The sequence below is a fragment of the Pelophylax lessonae genome (assembly GCF_965119305.1).
Source record: "Pelophylax lessonae genome assembly, chromosome: 2".
NCBI lineage: Eukaryota > Metazoa > Chordata > Amphibia > Anura > Ranidae > Pelophylax > Pelophylax lessonae.
This window is the reverse complement of record NC_138769.1, coordinates 390,258,787-390,285,652: the sequence shown is the minus strand read 5'-3', so window position 1 is coordinate 390,285,652 and position 26,866 is coordinate 390,258,787. Positions and strand designations below refer to the sequence as shown.

Sequence of the window (26,866 nt, the reverse complement as noted above, 5' to 3'; positions counted from 1 at the left end):
ATTCTTTCCTCAAGCGATCAATAACTGTACACAAATCAGTCAATTAGGAAATAATTGAATTTTTGTAAGAACTTACCGTAAAATTATTTTCTTTGAGTCCTCTGACAGACGCAGCTCTCCATAGTTTCTTCACCAATAACGCGCCATCTACAGGAGTAGACTAGGCAGTGAAACTTTTCAGAAACTTTTCAACTGACAGGCCTATAGGGGCTGTCCCTCATGACATTACCCCAGACACACTGTGCTCACTAATCAGTTTCGTAGCAAGCAGTGAATGAAAAACATAACCAACCCCAAAATAGAGGTGCTCAGAGAAAATAATTTTACGGTAAATTCTTACAAAAATCGAATTTTCGCTTACGTCCTCTGACAGACGCAGCTCTCTATAGTTTCTTCACCAATGGGACGTCCCATAGCAGTGTAGGCATGAGGGGTGGGAAGAACGCAACCAACAACCGTTAACGTTTCATCAAGGCTAGAAAATGTAGCCAACAGGGCAACAGAAAGCTCAACCAACACCAACAGGAGCTTACCCCAAAACAAAAATTCACTCCATAAAGAAAACAACAAATCTCTTCAGCAAACAGCAAAACTCTGCGGCCAAAGGAAGCATCCGAGGATGCCATCACATCAATCTTGTAGAATTTTGTAAAAGTTTGTACAGACGACAGGTCGCCGCTTTACACACTTGAGCCATAAAAGCTTGATGGCGAAAAGCCCAAGAGGCACTCAGCACTCTAGTAGAATGTGCCCTCACAGGGAAAGGAGGACCCTTCAATGAATAGGCCTGAACAATAGTCTGTCTGATGCACTTTGATATGTTTGCAGCAGACAAAGCCAAACCCTTACAAGATCCCTCAGGAAGGACAAACAGTGAATCAGATGTCCGAAAGGACTCCGTGGCTGACAGGTAAACCGTGATCGCCCGAACCACATCCAGCGAATGCAAAGCAAATTCTTTGGGATGCTTGGGCATCGCACAAAGCGAGGGCAAAACAATATCTTCATTGAGGTGGAAAGCGGACACCACCTTAGGTAGAAAAGATTGGTTAGGTCGCAGAACAACCTTATCCCTATGAATGACCATATAAGGCGAACGGCAAGACGGAGCCGCCAACTCAGACACCCTGCGAGCAGAGGTGATAGCCACCAGAAAGACAACTTTCTGAGACAACAAAGGCAGAGAGATTTCTATGATATTCTCAAAGGGAGGTCCTTGCAGAACGGACAAAAGCAAATTCAGATCCCACGGAGGTAAAGGGGATCTCCTCGGCGGAGCCAGATGACGCACCCCATGAATAAAGGTGCGAATCAAGGAGTTAGTTGCCAAGGGACGTTGGAAGTAAATGGCCAAGGCAGACACCTGACCTTTAATCGTGCCCAAAGCCAAACGTTGCTCCACTCCTTTCTGCAAGAAAGCTAAGACCCTCACCACTGAAAAGGAACGAGGATGCAACCCTTGCAACACACACCAGGCAATATACATCTTCCAAGTACGATGATAAATCTTACTGGAAGTCACCTTCCTAGCTCTCAACAAGGTTGGAATCCCAGAATCAGAGAGACCTCAACACCTGGCCTTCAACAGCCACGCAGTTAAAGCCGGCGACTGTAAAGCAGGATGGAAGATCGGCCCATGAGACAGTAGATTCTCTCTCAGAGGCAGCCACCAGGGAGGCTCGACGACCCTCTTTACCAGGTCTGCGTACCAAGACCAGCGAGGCCAGTCTGGGGCCACCAGAATCACCTGCTCGATCTCCGCCGCCAACCTGTGGAGGAACCTGGACAACAGCTGTATCGAAGGAAAGGCATAAATCAGCCGATATTGGCTCCAAGGCGCCACCAACGCTTCTGTGGTGTCTGCCAGAGGATCTCGAGTCCTGGCAACAAACCTCTCCACCTTTTTCTTTAGACGAGACGTGAACAGATCCACCTCCGGAGTTCCCCACCGTGTACAAATGAGGCAAAACACCTCCGGATGCAGGGACCATTCCCCATTGATCCAGGGACTGATGACTTAGGTAGTCCGCTTGCCAGTTCTCCATTCCTGGAATGTGAACAGCGGAGAGAGCTGGAACGTGCGCCACGGCCCAAATCAGAATCTTGGCCACTTCCATGGCTGCCCAGGCACTCCTGGTGTCCCCTTGGTGATTCATGTAAGCCACAGCCGTAGCATTGTCGGATTGCACCCGAACGAGGAGACCGTGGAGCTGAGACATCCAATGGAGCAGGCAGAGTTTAATCGCTCAAAACTCCAGAACATTGATCGGTAAGCATGTTTCCTCTGTCGACCACAGACCTTGGGCACAAAGCGTGTCCTACACCCCACCCCATCAGGCTGGCATCCGTGGTGACCACTGTCCATAACAGCGGCAGGAATGACTTGCCTTGGCACAGAGCAGGCGACAGAAGCCACCACGATAGCTCTGACCTCGTGAGATGGCGGAGAAATATCATCCTGTCCAAGGACTGCGGATCCTTGTTCCATTTGGCAAGGATCTCTGCTTGTAGAGGCCTTGTGTGAAACTGGGCAAATGGGACCGCCTCGAAGGCCGAAACCATTAGCCCCAGGGACCTCATGCAGGTACGCAGGGAGGAGAGATCATTGTCCATAAGGATCCCGATCTCGCCCTGCAAAGTCTGAAGTTTTTCCTCTGGGAGAAAAACCTTCACTTGAGCGAGTCCAGGACCATGCCCAGATAATTCAGAAGTACTGACAGGGTCAGTGCAGACTTCTGGAAGTTGATTTTCCACCCGAACTCCGGGAGCGCCTGGACCGTGACTGTCAGATCGCCTGACAGTGGCACAAGAGATCGCCCTTAACAGGAGATTGTCCAAATAACCGAGGACCGCAATCCCCCTCTTGCGCAGCAGAGCCAGCACCGGGGCCAAAACCTTGGTGAAGACCCTGGGAGTGGAAGTTAGACCAAAGGGTAATGTAAAAAATTGAAAGTGCTCTTCTGCCACTGCGAAACGGAGATACCGCTGATGACCCTCGTAAACAGGGATGTGCAGATACGCATCTTTTAAATCGATGGGGGCCAGAAAGTCTCCTTGTTGCAAAGACGCCACCACCGACCGGATGGATTCCATCCGAAACTTCTGAAATGGCACAAAGCGGTTCAGCGATTTGAGGTCCAGAATTGGACGCACCTTGTCCTTCTTCCTGGGCACCGTGAACAGATTCGAGTAAAAACCCCGAAACCTGTCCCGCTGAGGAACCAGGACAATAACGCCCTGTGCAAGAAGATCCTGTACTGCCTCCCTGAGATCAGTCAAGCGATCCAGAGACAGACGGAGATTTGATGGAAAGAACCTGTCTGCTAGGCGAGACCGGAATTCGATCTTGTACCCTGTATGGATCAATTCGTGAACCCATTTGTCTGAAATCAGAGACGTCCAGGGTTCCCGAAAGTAACACAGACGTCCCCCCACCCCTGAACCGGATGAGGGAGTCCCTTCATGCAGAGGAGGACTTGTCCGTCGTACCGGACTGACTGGCCTTGGGCTTAACAAACCAAGCCTTCTTGTTTCCTCCAGAGAATCTGAACGGTTTGCATTTTCCTGCGCTGCAGAGGCACGAAAAAGCCTCGGTGAGCCTTGAAGGAAGGCCCGCGCTTACTGCGAGGCGCCTTACCCTTCACAGATTGGGGGAGAAGAGTACTCTTACCCCTGTTAGACCCTTGCTTAACTCATCCAAGGAGTCACCAAAAAGGCGTTCCCCCAAAAAGGGAAGATCAGCCACGGCCTTCTTAGGAGCCTGGTCCGCTGACCAGCCCTTCAGCCACACCATGTGGCGTATCGCGACCCCCCCACAGACACTGTGGCAACCAGAGGGGCCTCGTCCAGGGCCACATCACCCACGTACACCATGGCCTGGGCCATGTGATTCGTGAGCTCAATTAGAGTTGGAGGAACCGACTCACCGTTCATGTTGCTCTTAAGCACCTTGACTCATTCCGTAACCGTCTGAAAAACCAGGACGGAGGCGAATACAGGTTTGAGAGTCGAACCCGCCAACACGTGCAGATGGCGAGAAAGGGATTCCATTCGTCTGTCCACTGGGTCCTTAAACACTGGGGAGTCTTCCACAGGAACCACAGTGGATTTATTCAAATAGGAAACAGTGTGATCCACCTTAGGTGACACGGCGCTGAAAGCACTTGGGCACCACCAGCATGTGCTTAATGCGCCGCCATTGCTCATTCATGATATCGTGAAAATCCTTGGGACAAGGAAAAACCTGACCCAACATCTGGGCTTTGCGGGAGCCGAAGACAACCCGCTCTTTCTGACTGTGTGGGCTCATCATCTACATGCAATGTCTCCCTTACTGATCAAATCAGTGCTTCCACCAAAGCGCATTCCCACGCCACAGCTGAGGGGGACTCATCCTCCTCGCCAGACAGGGATCCCTCAGGGAGGGCAGTGTCCGTGACAACCACATCAGGCCCTGATTAAGAGGACTGAGGGTGCATCGGCTGTTTTTGGATAGCAACTTGTAATATCACAAAATCCAGTTTGGATGCCAGAGTTTCTACTGCTGCTGACAGAGATATGAGGGATGGCGATCCGGAAGTTCCGGCATGTGCACATGTAAAGTCTGAGGGGGAATTTGTGTCCCGGGACTCCATTTGCAGTTTTAAAGAAAAAGGCATACTGTCCCTTTAAATTGCGGCTGCGGGATGTACCGCTCTATACCGCTCCGCCACCGGAGTCCCCCATTAAAGTTGCAGGAGCAACATATGCCCAAGGAAAGCCCACCAAAACAGAAGGCCCCTCTACTTTACCCCCCTGGAGCAGCAGCGCTGTGTCTGTCTTCAGCTTGCAGAAAATGCCTGACAGGAAGTGACAAAAACAACACTAGAGGCCGAGCAGTGCCTGTGAACACACAGGCTAACACAAAATGTTGCCTAATGTTAAAGTATAGGAAGCCCATACAGCGCCTATGCCCACACTTAAAATGGCGGCCGAAAACTGCGCCAAACACACAGGGAGCTAGTAAAAATGGCCGCTGCCCTTACACAGAAACAGCCTATGCCCACACCTAAGATGGCAGCTGAAAACAGCGCCAAGCTTTCAGGACACCCAGGGATGAAGCCACTGCGGGAATCCACCATAAGGGACCCCCAAGACAAGGTAACAACAACAATACCCCCCCAGGCGTCAGATGCCGCTATAGCGCCCCCAGCAGGAGCGGGGAGGGTCAGACCTGTCCTGACAGGCCTGGGGGATCTTTCAGAGGGACACAGCTCTGCTATCCCCAGGAGTGGGCCCACATCACCCCCACAGAAATCTGTCCCAGGGACACAGGGGGCATTGCATCACTCACCATACCATGGACCGAGGGGCTCCAATACAGCTTGCCTCCCACCCTGAGTGGGGGTGCTGCCAGCCAAGAGGGGTACGCTGCAACTCAGGGCGTTCCAGGTTGATGCGTCCCGGCAAAGCATCTGCTCGCAGGCTCGTCCCCATCCACCGGGGCTCTGTCGTGGCGAGGCCTGGGCGGACCACAACCTGCTCACACTCATTGGCCAGGCTGGGAGACCATAAGGATCTATATTATCCAGTGCGAAACCCCAGCCTGGCTGTCGCATGTAGTTCACCAGGAGGATCCCCCTGACACTAGCTAGTGATAGTAAGGAAAGAAATATAAACATTTCTCAAAAGAAATAAAAAACTGAGACTGAAGTCACAGCAGGGAACCTAGGTCCTACTCCTAAACTAGGCAGCAAGAAACTGATTAGTGAGCACAGTGTGTCTGGGGTAATGTCATGAGGGACAGCCCCTATAGGCATGTCGGGTGAAAAGTTTCTGAAAAGTTTCACTGCCTAGTCTACTCCTGTAGATGGCGCATTACCCATTGGTGAAGAAACTATGGAGAGCTGCGTCTGTCAGAGAAATATATTGATATAAAACTGCTGATATAAAAGGCATAATGGTCTCTAGAACAATCCTAATGTCCAGCAAAATTCTAAGCTTAACAGGATACAATGCAGGCATAATAATGAAAACCTTATGTAAAACTAAAAAGTCTTTAGATCTAGCTGTATACATACAGTATATACACAAGGTTTAACAAATGTGGGAGAAAGAAAACTACACAAAGACCAGCTTATCCACAGAAAAGTATTAGTGATTGAAATAGGGTCTCACCTCTGTCCTTTACATAACTCCTAACAAGTCCTGTCTGCAGGTGCCATAAACAATAAAGGTTTGCTTAGAAATCCAGACATGAATAAGAAGAGGCATCCTTGCTTTTTTTGCGCCATTATATTTTATCACCAGGACAGGCTGCTGACTGTTGGGCCATAAATCATACTATGTATTAGCTATAAGGAACTAACTTCTTATTACCTTGAAAGCATTCTTAATTAGGTATCTGATGTCCTGCAGATTCATCGTTCTTTTTTCAGGCCTGGCCTGTAGACCTGTATCTGTAATGGTATCAAAAGGCTTAAAGAGCCTTGGATCAGCTTCTAAGTAACAACCTGAAACCATTGCTTGCTTAATAGCTGGGGCATCCAGACAATCCCATGGAAGACAGTCTACAGAGAAAAATAGAAGTGGGTAAATCACCTCAAAGATTAATTACAGTGTTTAATAGAGGCCTCCAGGGATTTAGGAGCAAAATTAAGCCCTTATGCTGATTTAAACTGATGCATTTTGTTAGAGATGATTAAAGCTTATTTACTCATTGATTTATAACTGGACTTGTGGAGGATGATCTGTCAATTCAGTTCAGCTGCTACAACTGTGCTTTCAGAGTTCTTTTCTGCTTTCTTTCCTTTTTTAAAATCTTTAGCCTAGGTCAGTGTTTCTCAACTCCGGTCATCAGGGCACACTAACAGGCCAGGTTTGCAAGAAAACTGAAATACATCACAGGGGATATAATTTGCTACTCAGTGATTGCAGTATTCCAGTCTACATTTCCCCAAGGTAATACTTAAAGTCTGGCCTGTTAGTGTGCTCTATGGAGTTGAGAAACACTAGCCTAGTTTCACACTTCCATGATGAGGCACATCAAATGTGATTCGCACAGGAATCACACCGCATTCCTGTGCACATCACATTCAGTGTTTGTGCGGTATGATTTTAGGCATTTAACGGAATCAGATCGCATGGGTGTTCACACTCATCGCACTGAGTTTTGCAAGCTGTTTCGGGGTATCCTTAATTTAACACTGACACCTGAAGCAGATTGCAATAACGCCGTGCAATTTCAATGCGGTGTGGGAAACAGGGTTCACTGAGTTTCCCGCACTACATATATGTGAACCAAGGCTTAGGCTCCGTTCACACTTGTGCGACTCAAAAGTTACACGATTTCTGACTTTAAAGCAACTTTTACAATCTCTGGCAATCAAGCTGCATCAAAGTAGTGCAGTAACATTTTCAAAGTTGATGCAACTTTAACTCACATAGGTTTAAAGGGGTTTCATTTAAATTAATGGGCTGTGACTTTTCATGGGACGTTATGTGTCCGTGTCGCACAAGTGTGAACGGAGCCTTAATGTTTTAACCTAACTTGATATTCGCCAATTTTATCAAGATTCTTCTATAGTTTGTCACTGTTCTACATTTGAAAAATTCTTCATAATTTTGTATCATCAGCTACATGCTTATTATAATTAATATATGATAACACTTTAACCCCTTCCCCATGAGCGTCTGCTTACGGCCTCACGGAAGTGGGTCTTTATCTTTGGGGAGGCATATATTCACTACTGTGTTTGTGCTGAGAGCATGCTGCACAGCACACACAGCAGAGACTGAGCTGTCAGAGACAGCTCTGGGTCTAAAACGAATCATTGGGAACTGGGAGGACTGGTTCCCGATCACCTGATCGCTGTGATAGCCTGTGATTGGCTATCACAGTGATCCATCACTGTTCAGCCTTCCCCCTGTGTTTTTTTTCTCCTCTTGATTGGAGAAAAAGATACATAATAAAAAAGATAAAATAGCTAGATCAAGGTTTCATCTAAGTCAGTGTCTGGGTTAGGGTCAAAGGGTGTGGTTGGCGTAATGTGAGAAGAGCACGCCATGACTCATCTGTGCTCCGGTATCTCGAACAGCTGACTAGTGTATGCTGCGGGCGAGGGAGAAGTGTGGAGAGGAAGGAGGAAGGAGCAGTGATCCGGTGCTGGTGTTGACAGAGGAGAAAGAGAACAGTCTCGGTCAGAGGCAACAGCAGTGGGAGAAGGATAGAATCAAAGGTCAGGTTAGTGTATTTTAGATAGAATTTAAAAAAAAGCATGATTTAATTTAGTATCAGCGTCAGAATGCACACTCCTGTTTCTGGGCCATAAAACATGTGCAAACATCAGATAAAATACACATATGTAGCACCACTGTGATCATCAAGAGTAGGAGAATTTATTTCAGGTTGTTCTTTGATGGTAGGCCATGGTAATAGTAAGAAATATACAGCTACATTTTAAAAACATTTATTTTTTACTAATTTGTGCCAGTTTTTCTTTGATAAAAAAAAAAAAAATCAACAGATATTCATTATTTTTTTAATAAAAAAAAACAAATCTGTGCCAGAATAAAACTCTAAAAGCTGCTGAACACCATGTTCATTATACAAAAACACAACAAATATATAAAGCAAAAAATAGTGCAGCGCTGTGAAAAAATTGTCTAATAATCATATGTAAAAGTCCCAAAATCCAGTGAAGATGATAGTCCCACAACCGTTGTGATAGGTAGGAGATCCTAATGTAAACCCAGTGACCCCTCTCACACACAAATCCTGCTTACCAGATCTTGTGTGACCCCCTGTTAGAGTGGTCAACAAACACCTGTGTGCATCCCAGCTCACCTGCCACAGTGGTAACTTAAGATCAACGTCAGTTAAAACCATGAGGTACTGCCATGTGGCATGATCAAATCCAGCAAAATCGTTACATTAAAAATAAAAGGTTGCCAAAATAGTGTGATACCATATAAACCACCTCACCACAAACTGTATATTGGCACATCAACAGGGAGGGACCATTTGTGATTGGCCAACAGTTCAACATCAATTGAGCTAGTGTAATTAGACCAGGCATGTCCAACCTGCGGCCCAGAACCGCAGGCAATGCGGCCCACTGCCCCTTGACAATTTTTTTTTTGCTGGGGAGGAAGGAAGTCGGGTCGGGGGCATGGCCACAGCAGCTTCCAACTAACTGTCTCGGAAGGGATCATCCTCTAGTTGTGTTAAATTAGTGCTGGGGGGGGGGGGGGGGGGCGTTTTATTACTTATATACCTTAACTATAGTATATATTTTATATGCGGCCCGAGAAAATTTCTCTACACTCAATGTGGCCCAGAGAAGCTAAAAGGTTGGACACCCATGAATTAGACTAAGGAAGACGATTGCCTTGTCACTGCCATCTTGTGGGGATATACAGTGCTTTGCGAAAGTATTCGGCCCCTTGAACTTTTGCCACATTTCAGGCTTCAAACATAAAGATATAAAACTGTTATTTTTTGTGAAGAATCAACAACAAGTGGGACACAATCATGAAGTGGAACGAAATTTATTGGATATTTCAAACTCTTTTAACAAATAAAAAACTGAAAAATTGGGCGTGCAAAATTATTCAGCTCCCTTAACCACTTGCCGACCGCCGCACGCCGATCTACGTCGGCGGTCAGCCCCTCACAGGCAAAGTGACGTAGGGCTACGTCACTAGCTTGTGAGGGTCTAGGGAGCGAGCGCGCGCCGCCGGAGGCGCGCTCCCGCTCCCGCGTGGTCACGGACCCCCCCGCGTGTGTGACCGGCGGACCCGATGTCCGCCGGCCACTCTGCGATCGGCGGGGGAGAGGGAGAAAGTCAGGCAGCTTGTGTAAACAAGCTGCCTGTCATTCTCCCCTCTGTATGAGAGCTGATCATATGGATCTACTATGTAGATCCGTTGATCACTCTGCATACAGCTGAAGCCACAGCCAATCACAGTAAGAATCACGCCCCTAGGGACACACACAGCCCCTCCCTCTCAAATAAAGTTAACCCCTTCACTACCAGTGTATTTTTACAGTAACAGTGCATATATATAGCACTGATTACTGTAGAAATGTCACTGGTAACCCCAAAAGTGTCAAAAATGTCAGTCAAGGGTCCGATCTGTCCGCCCCAATGTCGCAGTACCGCAAAAAAAATCGCAGATCGCCGCCATTACGCGTTAAAAAAAAAACAACAAAAATGACAAAAATCTTTCCCTTAGACAGTAAACGCAATAACTTTTGCGCAAACCAATCAAAATACGCTTTTTGCAATTTTTTTTACCAAACATAGGTAGCATAAAACAAATTGGCCGAAAATGTTAAAAAATTCATATAAAAAAAAGGGAAAAATATTGCTATTTTTGCAAAATTTACGCTCTTTTTTTGTTTATAGCGCGTGATCAAAAAATCGCACAGGTGATCAAATACCGCCAAAAGAAAGCTCTGTTTGTGGGAAAAAAAGGACGCCAAATTCGTTTAGGTACAGCGTCGCACGACCGCGCAATTGTCCGTTAAAGTCACGCAGTGCCGAATCGCAAAATAGCCCCTGGTCGTTTAGCAGCCAAATCCTCCGGGGCTTAAGTGGTTAAGTAAATACTTTGTAGCGCCACCTTTTGCTGCGATTACAGCTGTAAGTCGCTTGGGGTATGTCTCTATCAGTTTTGCACATCGAGAAACTGAAATTTTTGCCCATTCCTCCTTGCAAAACAGCTCAAGCTCAGTGAGGTTGGATGGAGAGCATTTTTGAACAGCAGTTTTCAGTTCTTTCCACAGATTCTCGATTGGATTCAGGTCTGGACTTTGACTTGGCCATTCTAACACCTGGATATGTTTATTTGTGAACCATTCCATTGTAGATTTTGCTTTATGTTTTGGATCATTGTCTTGTTGGAAGAAAAATCTCCGTCCCAGTCTCAGGTCTTTTGCAGACTCCATCAGGTTTTCTTCCAGAATGGTCCTGTATTTGGCTCCATCCATCTTCCCATCAATTATAACCATCTTCCCTGTCCCTGCTGAAGAAAAGCAGGCCCAAACCATGATGCTGCCACCACCATGTTTGACAGTGGGGATGGTGTGTTCAGGGTGATGAGCTGTATTGCTTTTACGCCAAATATAACGTTTTGCATTGTTTCCAAAAAGTTTGATTTTGGTTTCATCTGACCAGAGCACCTTCTTCCACATGTTTGGTGTGTCTCCCAGGTGGCTTGTGGCAAACTTTAAACAACACTTTTTATGGATATCTTTAAGAAATGGCTTTCTTCTTGCCACTCTTCCATAAAGGCCAGATTTGTGCAGTATACGACTGATTGTTGTCCTATGGACAGAGTCTCCCACCTCAGCTGTAGATCTCTGCAGTTCATCCAGAGTGATCATGGGCCTCTTGGCTGCATCTCTGATCAGTCTTCTCCTTGTATGAGCTGAAAGTTTAGAGGGACGGCCAGGTCTTCGTAGATTTGCAGTGGTCTGATATTCCTTCCATTTTAATATTATCGCTTGCACAGTGCTCCTTGGGATGTTTAAAGCTTGGGAAATCTTTTTGTATCCAAATCCGGCTTTAAACTTCTCCACAACAGTATTTCGGACCTGCCTAGTGTGTTCCTTCTTCTTCATGATGCTCTCTGCGCTTTAAACGGACCTCTGAGACTATCGCAGTGCAGGTGCATTTATACGGAGACTTGATTACACACAGGTGGATTCTATTTATCATCATTAGTCATTTAGGTCAACATTGGATCATTCAGAGATCCTCACTGAACTTCTGGAGAGAGTTTGCTGCACTGAAAGTAAAGGGGCTGAATAATTTTGCACGCCCAATTTTTCAGTTTTTTATTTGTTAACATAGTTTGAAATATCCAATAAATTTCGTTCCACTTCATGATTGTGTCCCACTTGTTGTTGATTCTTCACAAAAAATTACAGTTTTATATCTTTATGTTTGAAGCCTGAAATGTGGCAAAAGGTCGCAAAGTTCAAGGGGGCCGAATACTTTCGCAAGGCACTGTAAATAACTGTCACGAGAGTAGAATTACCATCCACAACCCCATGTACACATGATAAAAGAGGACGATTAACTCGCCACAGACATCTTGTGGTTAAAAAGGGGAAACAGAATATTTGTCAATTCTCATAGATGGATAAGGAAATAATCCAAAACTCTAGGTATTATTTGCACATAAAAATTGGATTGGTAATTTAGCAAATAGAAAGCAGTTCAAGCCCAAAATTGTGAATAAAAGAATTAAAAAAAATATATAAAGAAAACAAATGATTGACCCTGGTAATCTGACGTCCAAGCCCCATCCCTACTGAAGAAGTTTACGCCTTGATATAACTCGTATAGGGGTTGGAGCCTACGTGCTGATGACACATTGCGGCTATCTCGTTTGAGAGACACATATGTTTAATGCCGGATCAGCTCGCACTGCTCGAGTGTTTTATCTTGTATTTTTATGGAACAATAACAATTTTAATTTAACAAAGAGCACTAGATTCTGCTATTCTCTTGTTCCCACTTATATTGTGGAGTGGTATCGAGGCCCACAGAGCTGGCTGGAGGGAGAGTAAGTTACAGAGGAATAGGGCGCCAGCAGCTTACTGGACCAATCACTTGTCCCCAAAGGGTACCTAGGGTGATTTTGACCTACTGGTAACACAGGGGTCAAAATATGAGTTGAGCGGGCTGATTGCACAGGTGGAGGGGAGCACCAGCACACAATTGTTTGTTTGCACTGTATGGTGGATCATCTTGTTGATTGACTCTATCAAGCCACACTTCGTATATATGGACTTTATTTCTTTCACATAGATTGTTTGAATTTTTTGGCTCTCCCACTATGAGTAGCACTTTTAATATATTGATTGAGTATTGTTGCATTATATGATGTATTTATTACAGTTGTGACGCAGCACTCTTTTGAGTTGGGTTGGATATATCGTCTTAAATCCTATACCCCCCTAGGTCTCAATACAGAGTCGGATATCAATTGTTTCATTAATAACAACTATCATCAATTAGGCGACTCAACCCTGATTAGATGTCACCCCTTAAGACTTTTTTATTTTATTTTATTTAATATATCATCTAACATTTGTTAGTATTGCAAATGTGTGCATACTGTATGTTTTAATATTATGAATTTTGGCATATTACCAGGGTCAATCATTTGTTTTCTTTATATATTTTTTTAATTCTTATAATCACAATTTTGGGCTTGAACTGCTTTCTATTCGCTAAATTACCAATCCAATTTATATGTGCTAATTACACCTAGAGTTTTGGATAATTTCCTTATCAATCTTTGAGAATTGACAATTATTCTGTTTTCCCTTTTTAACCACAAGATGTCAGTGGTGAGTAAATTGTCCTCTTTTATTATGTGTACATGGGGTTGGAGATTGTAATTCTACTCTTGTGACAGTTATTTATATCCTCACAAGATGGCAGTGACGAGAAAATTGTCTTCCTTAAGCGGAGTTCCACCCAAAAGTGGAACTTCCGCTCATTTGCTTCCTCCCCCCTCCGGTGCCACATTTGGCACCTTTCAGGGGGGAGGGGGAAACGGATACCTGTTTTTGACAGGTACCCTTCCCCACTTCCGGGAGACGGCCCTATCCCTTGGAAGTTTGGCCCCCTCCTCCTTCCCCTGCCGCCGAGCCAATCCGAATGCGCACGTTTAGTAGGGAGCCGCCCGTGAAGCTGCAAGGCTTCACTGCCGGTTTCCCTTACCGACAATGGCGGCGGCAGCACCCGACAGCTGATGGAAACATCAGCTGCGGTGCCGACATCGCTGGACTCCAGGACAGGTAAGTGTCCTAATATTAAAGGTCAGCAGCTACAGTATGTGTAGCTGCTGACTTTTAATTTTTGGAGGGGGGGGGGGACTCCACTTTAGTCTGATTACACTGGCTCAATTGATGTTGAGCTGTTGGCCAATCACAAATGGTTCCCTCCCTGTTGATGTGCCAATGTACAGTGCGTGATGAGGTGTGTGTGCCACTGATGATGTCACATGTGACTAAACCGGTTGGGCGGGGCATATACGCATACCACTTCGCATGCGTGGTCGTGAGTCGACCATTTTAACTTCTGGATATCGAGGATTTTAGCGCTTGATTCGCCAATCAATGCCTATATTTATGCTAAAAATGTGAGTGAAACCAAAATTGTTTTGATACGTTTCTAATTTAGACGGTATCACGCTATGTTGGCAATCTTTTATTTTTAATGTTACGATTTTGCTGAGTTTGATCATGCTACATGGCAGTACCTCATGATTTTAACTGAGGTTGACCTTCTCTCACCACTGTGGCTGGTGAGCCAGGATACACACAGGCGTTTGTTGATAACTCTAACAGGGGGTCACACAAGATCTGGTAAGCAGGATTTGTGTGTGAGAGGTGTCACTGGGTTTACATCAGGATCTCCTACCTATCACAACGGTTGTGGGACTATCATCTTCACTGGATTTTGAGACTTTTACATATGATTATTCGACAATTTTTTCACAGCGCTGCAATATTCATTACTTTTTACCACAAGATAAAAGCCCGATTTATTCTGAAAAAAAAAAAAAAAAACAATCTGTAATTCATCATTAAAGGGTTAAACTAGTAAGCTTCATTCAAAGAAGGAACACATTTTTATTCTAGGCCTTAGCATCTCAAAGATCAGTTTATTCACCACCAGCTTACGTATTCAAGTCTTACTATACACTACTTCACAATGACAGACGTTTCCCACCCAGGAGTATATTCAGCAAGACCAATTGTCTCTAGTTCAGCCTGCAGGAAAAACCAATCATATCCCCACTGCCAGCCAATGTATTAAATCAGCTGTGACACCTGCAGCTGCCTGAATATCGAAACATTACCTGGATCTGAGGAGATGCACTCACTGTTCGTCTAGTTATTTTTCACCCAGCTCAAGACTATTTTTAATCTACGTTTGTTTAGCTTGGTGGTGCATGTAGGCAGTGCTGTATTTTGGCCTAGGCCGACAAGGCCCAGGCCTAGGGCAGCACTTTGCAGGGGGGCAGCCGCCCCCCTCCACCTGTGACTCTATTGGCCACTGATTGCTAAAGCGGCCTCTCTCACCCCCTTCTCTCTCTCTCATTCACCCCCTCTCTCTCTCACTCACCCCCCTCTCTCTCTCTCTCTCACATACCTCCCTGTTTTTCACACTCCCTCACCCCTCTCTCTCACCCCCTCTCTCTCTCATCCCCCTCTCTCTCTCTCTATCAACCCCTCCTCTCTCATCCCCCCTCTTTCATCCCCTCTCTCTCTCATCCCCCCTCTATCCCATCCCCCCCTCTCTCTCTCTCTCTCGCTCATCCCCCTTCTCTCTCTCTCTCACCTCCTTCTCTCTCTCTCTCATCCCCTCTCTCTCTCTCTCGCTCATCCCCCCTTCTCTCTCAATCACCACCCCCTCTCTCTCACCCCCCCCTCTCTCTCTCTCACCTCCCCCCCCTCTCTCTCTCTCTCATCTCACCCCCCTCTCTCTTTCTTTCTCTCACCTCCCCCCTCTCTCTTTCTTCCTCTCTCTCTTAATTTCTCTCTCTCACCCCCCTGTCTCTCTCATCCCCTGTCTCTCTCACTCTCATCCCCCCTCTCTCTCTCACTCTCATCCTCCCTCACCCTCTCTCTCTCTCCCACCCCCTCTCACCCCCGTGAGATCTCAGGGGTTCATGCTTGGACTTGTAGACCTTCAATTTTTGGAGTTTCATCCCTTAAAGAGGAAAGAGTGGGGAAAATTTACTAAGGAGGGGGAGGGGGGGGGCGCCTAATTATAGTCTTGCCTAGGGCAGTACAAAACGAAAATACACCACTGCATGTAGGGCCTTCCATGGCCTCAACTTGAACCAATTCAATCTTAAACAGCTAAAATGCAAGCTGCCTAGAGGGATGTTTAGCTATTTGCTACAAAGTTGGGAGATAATAAAGTTTTGTACATACCTGTTAAACTTTCCTGCAAGACTGCACAAAAGCTGTACAGATCAGACTTCACAGTCACACTGTTTCGTAAAATTATTTCTGGAGATGACCAGCGATACAGCTGATCCGGAATAGGGAAATACGCAACCTCATTGTGTGTTCTGCCATCATTGCTGGTGGGTAAAAGCTCATATGTCACTTTATCATATTGCAAACAAAACCATATATAATGTATATTCTACACTTAGCGTGTAAATAGATATATAGACAGAGAGAAAATCCACAATAGTAGTTCTGTAGCACTTCCAGCAATTTATTTAACAGTTTGCAAAATCCACAAACTTCGCATGTGACAGAGCAGAGGGTAAAGCTCCTTAACTGCATGCACTCATCATCATCATGGAAAGAGGTGAGAGCTCCCAGCATTATATATTATACATACTGTCTATATGATAGATAGATAGATAGATAGATAGATAGATAGATAGATAGATAGATAGATAGATAGATAGATAGATAGATAGATAGATAGATAGATAGATAGACAGACAGGCAGACAGACAGAGTAAAAATAAGTTTGGTTTATTTAGGTTACCTTTTTAAGAATCTGCATAACAATCTTAGTACATTTCTACTGTTTTTAAATAAACTAAATTGTGTTTCTGGTATTAGCAGAAGATAGAATATTTTCCTTCAGGAAGCTCCTACGCTATGGCTAGGTTTTAGACATTTTGGAAATAGTTATCAGACCTGACTGGCAATGTCCTTATAAATACTATCATCATGCACTACCTCGCCCACCTTTACCATTGAAGAAGAGGTATATAGAAGATGAAGAATATTACAAACAAAAGAAGTCCGATGGAAGAGGTGCTATTAAATGCACAGATGCTATGTGAATTTCTTTACATGCCGGTGAACTAAAAAAGTGTAACAAAGTTATATAAAAATGATGATTAATTATGGGGAAAAAAATTTAACTAAAATAATACTCAAATGAACCTGTGGTTTCAAATAACTCTTACACCTTTATTTGTCAGTGGGGCTTCATCACATTTTTAGCTAACAGAAACACATTTTAGGTAGGAGACAGCAGGCCAGTGCTAAACCAAGAAATGTGTGGTCTTCCCCCAACACTTGATGAGTGGAAATGCCAGATTATACACTTCATACAGTAAAGCATATTTATAGTCACAGAAATTTGAAAATGTGACATAACACGGGGTTAAAGGCTTACTACTCCTAGCATGTCTACTCTGGATTTAATAAATATCTCACTGAGTTAGCATAGAAGGGAGACATTTATCGCAATTTCTCTGTCTGGGGGACAGGAGTGCTGTAAAATCTAGATTCTTGCATAGCAAACAGGGGGGAACCCCAACTGGAATATTCATAGCCCAGTGTTGATGGCTGGTGCCAATGGATGCACCCCAGGGAAGCGCTAACCCATCAAGAAGGACAAACACAGGGCACTGGGTATAATATAATACAACAAAAACATTTATTGAAATGCAGCACACTTACAGGTAAGCTCCCAAAAATCCAATTCCAAAAATCCAATTCCAGAAACCATTATACGGGCAGCAGGACAATGCAAAGCAGTCAAAGGCCCCACCCCTGACATCACCTCTCCAGTTTGACAGCTGGATGCTTGTAGTTGATGCCGTAGACACCTCTGTGTTGCCTGCTCAGCCGGCCAAGTGTGGCACCTTATCCCTGCTTTTGCTACACCACTGGCTGTGCTGAGATTGCTTCACATTGTCCTGCTGCTCCTATGCTGGTTTCTCCAGGCTGCTTTTTAAGAGCTCACCTGCAAGTGTGCTACATTTAAACAAATCTTTTTTGTTGTATCCTATTAACTTGCCATTGTCTTTGTCCTTCTTCTTGCTGTATGAGGAGATCCTTCCTAGGCCCGCTACGGGAGCTGCAGGGGAAAATAGATTCTCATCCAACCATCTTCCCTACCACTTTCTGGAATTGCATCACCAAGGACTTGAGGACTTCTGTAATATTGTGAGGAGCATTATGGAAGCCTTGCACATTTCTGTGGTTTAGCGCTTACCCATTTCTATATTGGATTACTACAACATACATACCTCTCTCATGTGTTAGGCCAAGTTTCTGTGGAAGTGTGATACTTTGCTAGATTATTTGACATGTCATTTGAAATATTTGGAAGACTGTAATGCTGGTTGATTATTTAATAAAAAAAAAAAAGCTGTGGTCATTATTTTAATTACAGTGAGGTCAGATTTGAGGATTCCAAGTACTCTGAAGACAACCCAAGGCTATGGGGTACCTCAAAAAGGTAAGGTGTTCACGCAGGTTTAGATTAAAACTACACCTAAGGCAAACAGATAAATAATATACAGCCCTGTCTGAGACAGTCATGTGTAAAAAAATCAAGAGGGGTTGTCCTGTTGACTGCTATGAAAGAGACTGCATTTTCTTAGAAAGACTGCTAATGCTGACTTTAATCTTGGAGCACAGGGTGACATCATTGTTGGTCTGGAGCAGTAATGGTATAAGTTATTTATAAAGTTGCTCAGAAAAGTGTATTTTCTCCTAAATACTAATGCAAAATATTCCTCCTAAAAATGCATGTGGGCATCAGTAGGGGGTAATCAGTAATAAAATGTTAGCGATCAAGAATGAGATAGAGAAAGGCACGTGTATAGATGGATCTGCACAATACACAGTGGAGAAAAAAATTATTTGATCCCCTGCAGATTTTGTAAGTTTGCCCACTTACAAAGAAATGAAGGGTCTATAATCTTTATCATAGGAGTATTTGAAATGATAGAGACAGAAAATCAACCAAAAATCCAGAAAAAAACACGATACAAATGTTATAAATTGGGTTGCAGTTCAGTGAGTAAAATAAGTATTTGATCCCCTACCAACCAACAATAATTCTGGCTCCCACAGACTGGCTACAGTATGTGCTCATGTGGTACACAAATTAGTCCTGTCAATTTAAGAAGTTGCTCCTAACAACAACTCGTTACTTGTATAAAAGACACCTGTCCACAGAATCTCCTTCTTCCATTCAAACCCACCATCATGGACAAGACCAAAGAGATGTCAAAGGACGTCAGATACAAGATTTAAGACCTGCACAAGACTGGAACGGGTTACAAGATTAGCAGCAAGAAGCTTGGTGAGAAGGAGACAACTGCTGGAGCGAATATTCGCAAATGAAAGAAATACAAAATAACCATCATTCGCATTCGGTCTGCAGCTCAATGCAAGATTTCGCCTCATGGGGCAATCATGAGAAAAGTAAGGGATCAGCCTAGAACTACAGGAGGAGCCTTTGAATGATCTTGACAGTTGGAACCACAGTCACCAAACAAACCATTGGTAATACTATACACCACCATGGATGGAAATCCTGCAGCACCTGCAGGGCCCCCCCTCCTCAAGAAGTCAGGTACCACTGAAGTTTGCCAATGCACATTTAAATCATTCAGGGAAGGACTGGGAAAAAGTGCTGTGGTCAGATGAGACCAAAATTAATGCCCCCTTTCAATGCAGAGTGATCAGCGTGCCCCCCCTTTTCAATGCAGAATGACCAGCGTGCCCCCTTTCAATGCAGAATGACCAGCGTGCCCCCTTTCAATGCAGATAGACCAGCTTTCCCCCTTTCAATGCAGACAGACCATCCAGTCAGCAGCAGCAGTGGTTTAGGGTGAGCTCAGGAATTCGGAGAGCACTATGGCGGCTGCTGGGAGTGAACTTCCTCAGCACAGCCCCGTCCAGAGTCCACTCTGCCCCGTCTAGAGTACGCTCTGCCCCCGTCTAGAGTGCACTCTGCCCCTCTACAGCCCTCGTAGGTCTCCGAGTGTAAGGAGAAGGAAGTTGTAGCCTCAGAATCATAGAGTGGAATCCACACCTCCCCCATGGAAGACACAGTGTAGACTGGAATGGGTTACAAGACTATCAGCAAGAAGCTTGGTGAGAAGGAGAGAACTGCTGGAGTGAATATTCGCAAATGAAAGAAATACAAAATAACCATCATTCGCGTTCGGTCTGCAGCTCAATGCAAGATTTCGCCTCATGGGGCAATCATGAGAAAAGTAAGGGATCAGCCTAGAACTACACAGGAGGAGCCTTTGAATGATCTTGACAGTTGGAACCACAGTCACCAAACAAACCATTGGTAATACTATACACCACCATGGATGGAAATCCTGCAGCACCTAAAGGGCCCCCCCTCCTCAAGAAGGCACATGTACAGGTACCTCTGAAGTTTGCCAATGCACATTTAAATCATTCAGGGAAGGACTGGGGAAAAGTGCTGTGGCCAGATGAGACCAAAATTGAGCATTGGCATTAACTCAACTCGCTGTGTTTGGAGAAAGAAAAATGCTGACTATGACTTTAAGAAGACTATCCCTTCAGTCAAGCACAGGGGTGGCAACATTATGATTTGGGGCTGTTTCTCTGCTAAAGGTACAGGCCAACTTTGCTGGATTGATGGGCCAATGGACAGGGCTATGTATTGTAAAATCTTGGATGACAACCTTCTTCCCTCAGCCAGAACACTGAAGATGGGTTGTGGATGGGTCTTCCAGCATGACAATGACCCAAAACATACTGCCAAGGCAGCAAAAGAGTGGCTCAAGAAGAAGCACATTAAGGTCATGGAGTGGCCTAGCCAGTCTCCAGAATCCTATATAAAATTTATGGAGAGAGTTGAAAGTTCGAGTTGCCAAGCAACAGCCAAGAAACCTTAAAGATTTAGAGAAGATCTATAAAGAATTGACCAAAATCCACCCTGAGATGTATGCAAACCTGGTAATCAACTAAAAGGAATGTCTTACTCCGGTGCTTGCCAACAAGAGTTTCTCCACCAAGAACTAAGTCATGTTTTGTTGGAGATCAAATATTTATTTTACTCACTGAACTGCAACTCAATTTATTACATTTGCATCATGTGTTTTTTTTTTTTTTTTTGGTTGAGTTGATATACTGTCCCCTGGGATCCTACAACCGATCCGGAGATAAACTGAGACATGTTGGAAAGAACCAGTCTGTTGGGCGAAACCGAAATTCGGTCTTGTACCCTGAACCAATTAGTTTGTGAACCCATTTGTCCTGAACCAGAGACGTCCAGAGTTCTTGAAAGCAACGCAGACGTCGCCCCACCCCCAAATCATGTGAGGGTGTCCCTTTATGCCAGGGGTGGGGAACCTATGGCCGGGGGGCCGAATGCGGCCCTTGAAGTCATTTGGTCCGGCCCCCCGTGCAGCCGAGTCTGTATCTCTCAGCTGATCTGTCAGAATGGAGCCGATGCTTTCTGTATAGTTTTCGACTCCGTTCTGACAGTCTGAGTGAGTCACAGGCGGAGATATCAAATGCACTCCGCCTGTGACCAATACAGGAAACATTGCCTCTTCCTCCAGCGCAGCACCGCTGCTAGCCAGCATTTCCCGCCAGCAGAGCACACAGCAGTACCAGGCAGAGCCAGCAGTACTCACAGCAGTACCAGCCAGCAGTACCCACCAGCAGTACCAGCCAGCTGTACCCACCAGCAGCACCAGCCAGCTGTACCCACCAGCAGTACCTGGCAGCAGTTCTTTTCAAAACTTACCACCACAAAGAGTTGACTGCTTTCCAGACTAACCGACGCAAACCTGGAAAACCAGTTGCGAGTAGCAACATCATCAATATCAGCTAACATCACACACCTCACCAGTTGCAGAAGCAGTTGCAGAAATCACATTAGGGGTGAGTTATTTGAAATGTTTGACCAAATATAACCAGGACATTTTTAAGTTGATAATTTTTTACGGCCCCCGAATGATTTTATAAATACCCAAATGGCCCTTGGCAGAAAAAAGGTTCCCCACCCCTGTTTTATGCAGAAGAAGAGTCATCCGCTGAACCGGAATGCAGAGAGACCAGCGTGCCCCCTTTCAATGCAGACAGACCAGCGTGCCCCCTTTCAATGCAGAATAACCAGTGTGCCCCTTTTCAATGCAGAGAGATCAGCGTGCCCCCCTTTTAATGCAGAATGACCAGCGTGCCCCCTTTTAATGCAGAATGACCAGCGTGCCCCCTTTCAATGCAGATAGACCAGCTTTCCCCCTTTCAATGCAGACAGACCATCCAGTCAGCAGCAGCAGTCGTTTAGGGTGAGCTCAGGAATTCGGAGAGCACTATGGCGGCTGCTGGGAGTGAACTTTCTCAGCACAGCCCTGTCCAGAGTCCGCTCTGCCCCGTCTAGAGTACGCTCTGCCCCCATCTAGAGTCCGCTCTACCCCTCTACAGCCCTCGTAGGTCTCCGAGTGTAAGGAGAAGGAAGTTGTAGCCTCAGAATCATAGAGTGGAATCCACACCTCCCCATAGAAGACACAGTGTAGGCAGAAGCAGACGGTCACCGGCTCCTCCAGGCATACATATATGGACACAGCAGAACAGACATTACCGCAGCCATGGTCACTGTCTGTAGCCCGGCTCTCCCCTCCTAAGTCACCGCATCCACCGATCCAGCCTGCGCCAAGCCGCGGCTGGTGTGACGGTTGCAGGCGGGGCTCTCCTCCGTCTGATAGCAGGCGCACCTAACCTGCTAGCCTCCGTTCCTTTTGCCACTAACAGAACTGCCCTCAGCCAATGAAAGGCGAAAGGCGGGGCAGGACGGCAATCGTGAATGGGATATGGGAGTGTCCGGGGCGCATCGCTCTGCGCCCCGAGGACACTCTAAAGGACGGCCAATCCCATCAAAAGAAAAGAGGCACATGATACCTAAACCCCCACCCCTCCCATAGCCAGCAATGAGTCTGGCGCCCCGCTGCAATAATAATTGCAATAATAATTTTTTATGCAATAATATTTTTTAATGCTAATTTTACTGTGACTAGCCTCGGGGAGGGCGGCGCCCCTTATTGACCAACCACCACTGAGGGCAACCATAATCCTAATCTACCCTCCATAAACTTGAGTTTGACACAGCTGCTGCACATGATCGATATGCAACCATCCCACCATCTTCTCAGGACCAATGCTCATTTAAAATGGTCTGTTGCAAAGTAGAAAACTGTTCTGAGGTCAGACAAATTGAAATTTGACATTTTTTTTGGCAACCAAGAGCGCTGCAACCTTCGGACTATGAAGGAGAGAACCTTCTGACTTGTTATCACCGCTCAGTTCATTAATGCGTATGGAATGGGAAACTTGCACGTTTGGAAAGGCACAATCAATGTTGAAAGATATATCCAGCTTTTAAAGCAGCATATGCACCCATCCAGGAAATGTCTTTTTTAGGGATGGCTTGCAAATTTCAGCAGGACAATGCTAAATCGCATACTATGTGTCTATAAGAACAACATGGTTTCGTAGTAGAAGAGTTCAGGTGCTTACATTGATTGTAAAGGAAAATGTTTTATTAAAAAAAAAAAAGAACAAACATGTCATACTTACCTGCTCTGTGCAGTGGTTTTGCACAGAGCAGCCCCGATCCTCCTCTTCTCAGGTCCCCTACTGGCGGTCTGGGCCCCTCCCCTTGCTGAGTGTCCCAATAACAAGCCACTTGCTGTGGGGCATTCATGCGTGCTTGCTCCTAAGCTGGCTCTCTGCATCCATAATACACAGAAAGCACGGCTCAGCCCCGCCCCGCCCCGTCCCGCCGGCTGGGACTGACAGCAGCCAGAGCCAATGCCTCCTGCTGCTGCATCTCAGCCAATAAGGATGGAGAGACCCGGGAGAGCCTCGGGTCTTGTGCACATCGCAAGATCGAAATCGGGCTTGGGTGAGTATTAGGGAGGGCTGAGGGAGGAGCTGCACACTGAAGGTTTCTTAGCTCCATGCATAGAATGCATGAAGGTAAAAAAACCTTCATCCTTTACAACCACTTTAACAGACCTGCCTGAAATCCCATTCACCAGTTAAAAATATTTTCTCTGTCGCTCATTGACAGACGTAGTCCTCGTTGATTAATAACAACTCGGGTTATACTGCCCTCTACAGGAGTAGGACTAGACAGGAAAGAAAACGTTCTGGCCACACCCTAGGGGCAGTCCCAGAGGGTATATCCTCTCACTTCCTGCTACAGCAAATCAGTTTTTTTCTGTCTAGTTAGGAGTAAGGACCTAGATGCCTTGCTAGGATCTTCGGTCCTGGCAGGATTTTTTTCTTAGAAAGATTTTTTTTAGACAGCTTTTTTCTCCAGTGTGTAAAGGGCTAAGTTGCGCTAATGAGTACTGAATCTACAGATAAATGTCAGATAAAGCACAATATTGATAGTCCACAATGGTGACAAGTCTGTATCCAAATGACAGGCACAGTCCAAAATAAAGGATTCCAGTATCAGATGGTTAAACCAACGTTCATATCTCCTTACCAGAAAGCAGAATGGAGTTCGCCCAAAAACTCAAATCAGATCAGTACACCCAGCCTTCAATCGATGTGTTCAGATAGTCCTCACATCCACAGATGGTGGTCATATATAAAGGAAAAATTGACAATCCATAGCATAATACTGTGGAATACTATTTCATCACCCAGAGGAGTGCACACCGTCACCAGATGGCTGATAGTAAAAAGCACCAGCACCCTTAAGTCCCAAATGCTTACCAGATAGTGAATAATAATAAGTGAAATAGGTAGGAATGGAAGTGACACACAGAGACCTCTCCCGACACCACTGCCTCTTACCAGATTGAAATAAGTGAGAGCCACACAGTCTGTCGTCCAGTCCCCGGAGCCAATAGCTCTAACGATCCCTCCAAAGTAAGACAGGTTCTCCCAGACTACAATGGGTTAAGCCACTCTCCCCAGAAGCCAATCCTTGGAGTAGGTGTCGCCGGGAGAAGATTCTTAGGCTGACTCAATCGTGTATCCAATATAGTGTAAATCAAAAAACAAAAGGCACTACATAGTGCATTACCAAAAACACTTTAATGGATAAAAATAGACAGCAACTTACAGAATGAGAATAAATTCAGCGAGGATAAAGGCAAGCCGCTGGCCGGTCGGCTCCTCCGCCCGTCCTATTCAAACACTCGTTCCCACAAGCAGGTGACGTCAGCACGCTGCGACCGACGCATGTTTAGTCAAATGTGACGTTTTCAAGGTACGGGCGGCGCGCTGACGCCACCGCTTATGTGCAAAAGACAAGTACCCCGTGTGATCCACCCGGGCGGCTCGAACCGCCATGTTAGATAAGGGAAAAACAGCCACAATGCCAATCACTGAAGAGGCTGCTGCCATACAAGTCATACAATATAAAAGATAACAAATAATAAAGAAAAAACGTAGATATCAAAAATATTAACTCAAAAAGCAGGAGCTAAATGGAGTTTTATAATCGGATTTAAAATGAATGGTATAAATAGCGCCGTCTGCTGGCAAGCACAGACGGCGTCTTAATGTCAATATTTTGAGTCGTGTGGAAACCAAGACCCTGTACAGTGCTGCCACAAACCATCATAGGTATGTAACAGGAGCCAAATTTCATATTCACACGGTCCAAAAATTAATCAAAATATATAAATATATGAATAAGGGACAAAAAAATTTAAACACCCACTCAAAGGTCCAATGGAACCACCTAATGGTAAATACAGGTGTTCATTGAACCAACTCCCACCAATGTGGTGTCGACCTCATCAGATAAATCTAATCCACATGACACACACACACACACTAATGGTTAAAACATAATTCTCCAGTGCTCCTGTGAGATCTTCAAGCAAGCAAGCTGTAACTGGGCGACGGGCTGGATGTTGAGATCCAGTGGTCACCCCGGTTCAGCCTACGAGCGCGTGCAGGCCATAGCTCCGCGCTGGGTCGGCCGCGACATAGTCCCACTGGACGGGGACTGACCCTGCGAGTTAAACGTCTCGCTTGAACGCCAATGACCAAGAGTCACGGCGTCAGTACTGGTCGACAGCCCCCCCACCCCGGTGGAGAGGGGTTCTGTCAGGAGTGGCGCCCGCCTGGTTCCGGTATGGTGAGTAGTATGTTCCCCCTTTCCCCCTGACGGGTTTGTGGTGAACGCGGGCCCCTCTCTGGAATGGTAGGATGGGTTTCCCCTCTATCCTATAACAGGTCACAGATCCCCCAATTTGAGTGTGATTTTTGTGAACAGAAACCAGGAGGCTTGGTTTGGGAGCTGACTATCTAATGTCATTTTAAAACTGTAAAGGTGACTGAAGTCAGTGGCAGTACTAGAATGGGCATTACTAATGAAGCAAGAGGTATCTTACCTGTCAGAGGTGTTCACAGGGCGATGCCTATGCCTGAATTACTGCAGTCCAGATCGCCATTCCTCCAGCAAGGGCAGAGAGCTGCCTTCCGACGGCCCACGGACCGCATGCGGCCCGCCAGGGTCCGGTACCGCCGGCCAGGCTTATCATCATCAGGGTGAAGGTTGTGGGGCCGAGATACTCCCGCAGGCGAACATAGAATCCTGTACAGGCCGCCACCATTGTCTGGCAGATCGCACGAGGCCGCCATATTGGCGTAGCCTCGTGTCTCCAGCATGGGGGCGGCCATGTTTGAGGTGACCAAACACCTCGTGGAGCAAGGGGGAGGCGCCGGAAGGCGTGTTAAGGGGCGGAGCCGCCACCTTTACCCAGGAAAAAGGGCCAAAGACTTCCTGTCTGTAACAGGACAGCACTGAGCAAGCTGATAGAAAACTTCTGTGCATCAGGGATGAGCCTTGGGGTCTCTCTCTCTCTCTGTGGGGTCCAAAAAGGCAGGTAACACTGAGGGGCGCTGTTGCGCTGGGGGATTACAAAAAAAAAAAAAGTTTTTTACTTTGTCATTTTTTTGTCGCTGGCAAATGTCTTGTATAATCATTGACTCTGCCGCATAGGTATCCCCACCTGATCCCCTCAAGGTGGCCGCAGGACCCTCCAGTACCCCACTTGTTTTTAATGCATTTTCGGCAGTTTTGGAGTCTTTGGTATCCCGGGTGGAGGTGGCCTGTCAGGG

At 45.8% G+C, this 26,866-nt stretch overlaps 1 protein-coding gene across 1 annotated transcript in view; it reads right to left on the bottom strand.

Annotated features, from left to right (window-relative positions):
• TEX14 (testis expressed 14, intercellular bridge forming factor) overlaps window positions 1–26,866 on the bottom strand; it is a gene marked incomplete at both ends in the record, with an annotated part of 675,561 nt that overhangs the window by 328,302 nt on the left and 320,393 nt on the right. The window contains 2 exons of the mRNA XM_082248092.1: window positions 6,358–6,548; window positions 15,947–16,098. Of these exons, the coding sequence (XP_082104218.1) occupies window positions 6,358–6,548; window positions 15,947–16,098 (343 nt within the window). The remainder of the gene's footprint in view (window positions 1–6,357; window positions 6,549–15,946; window positions 16,099–26,866) is intronic.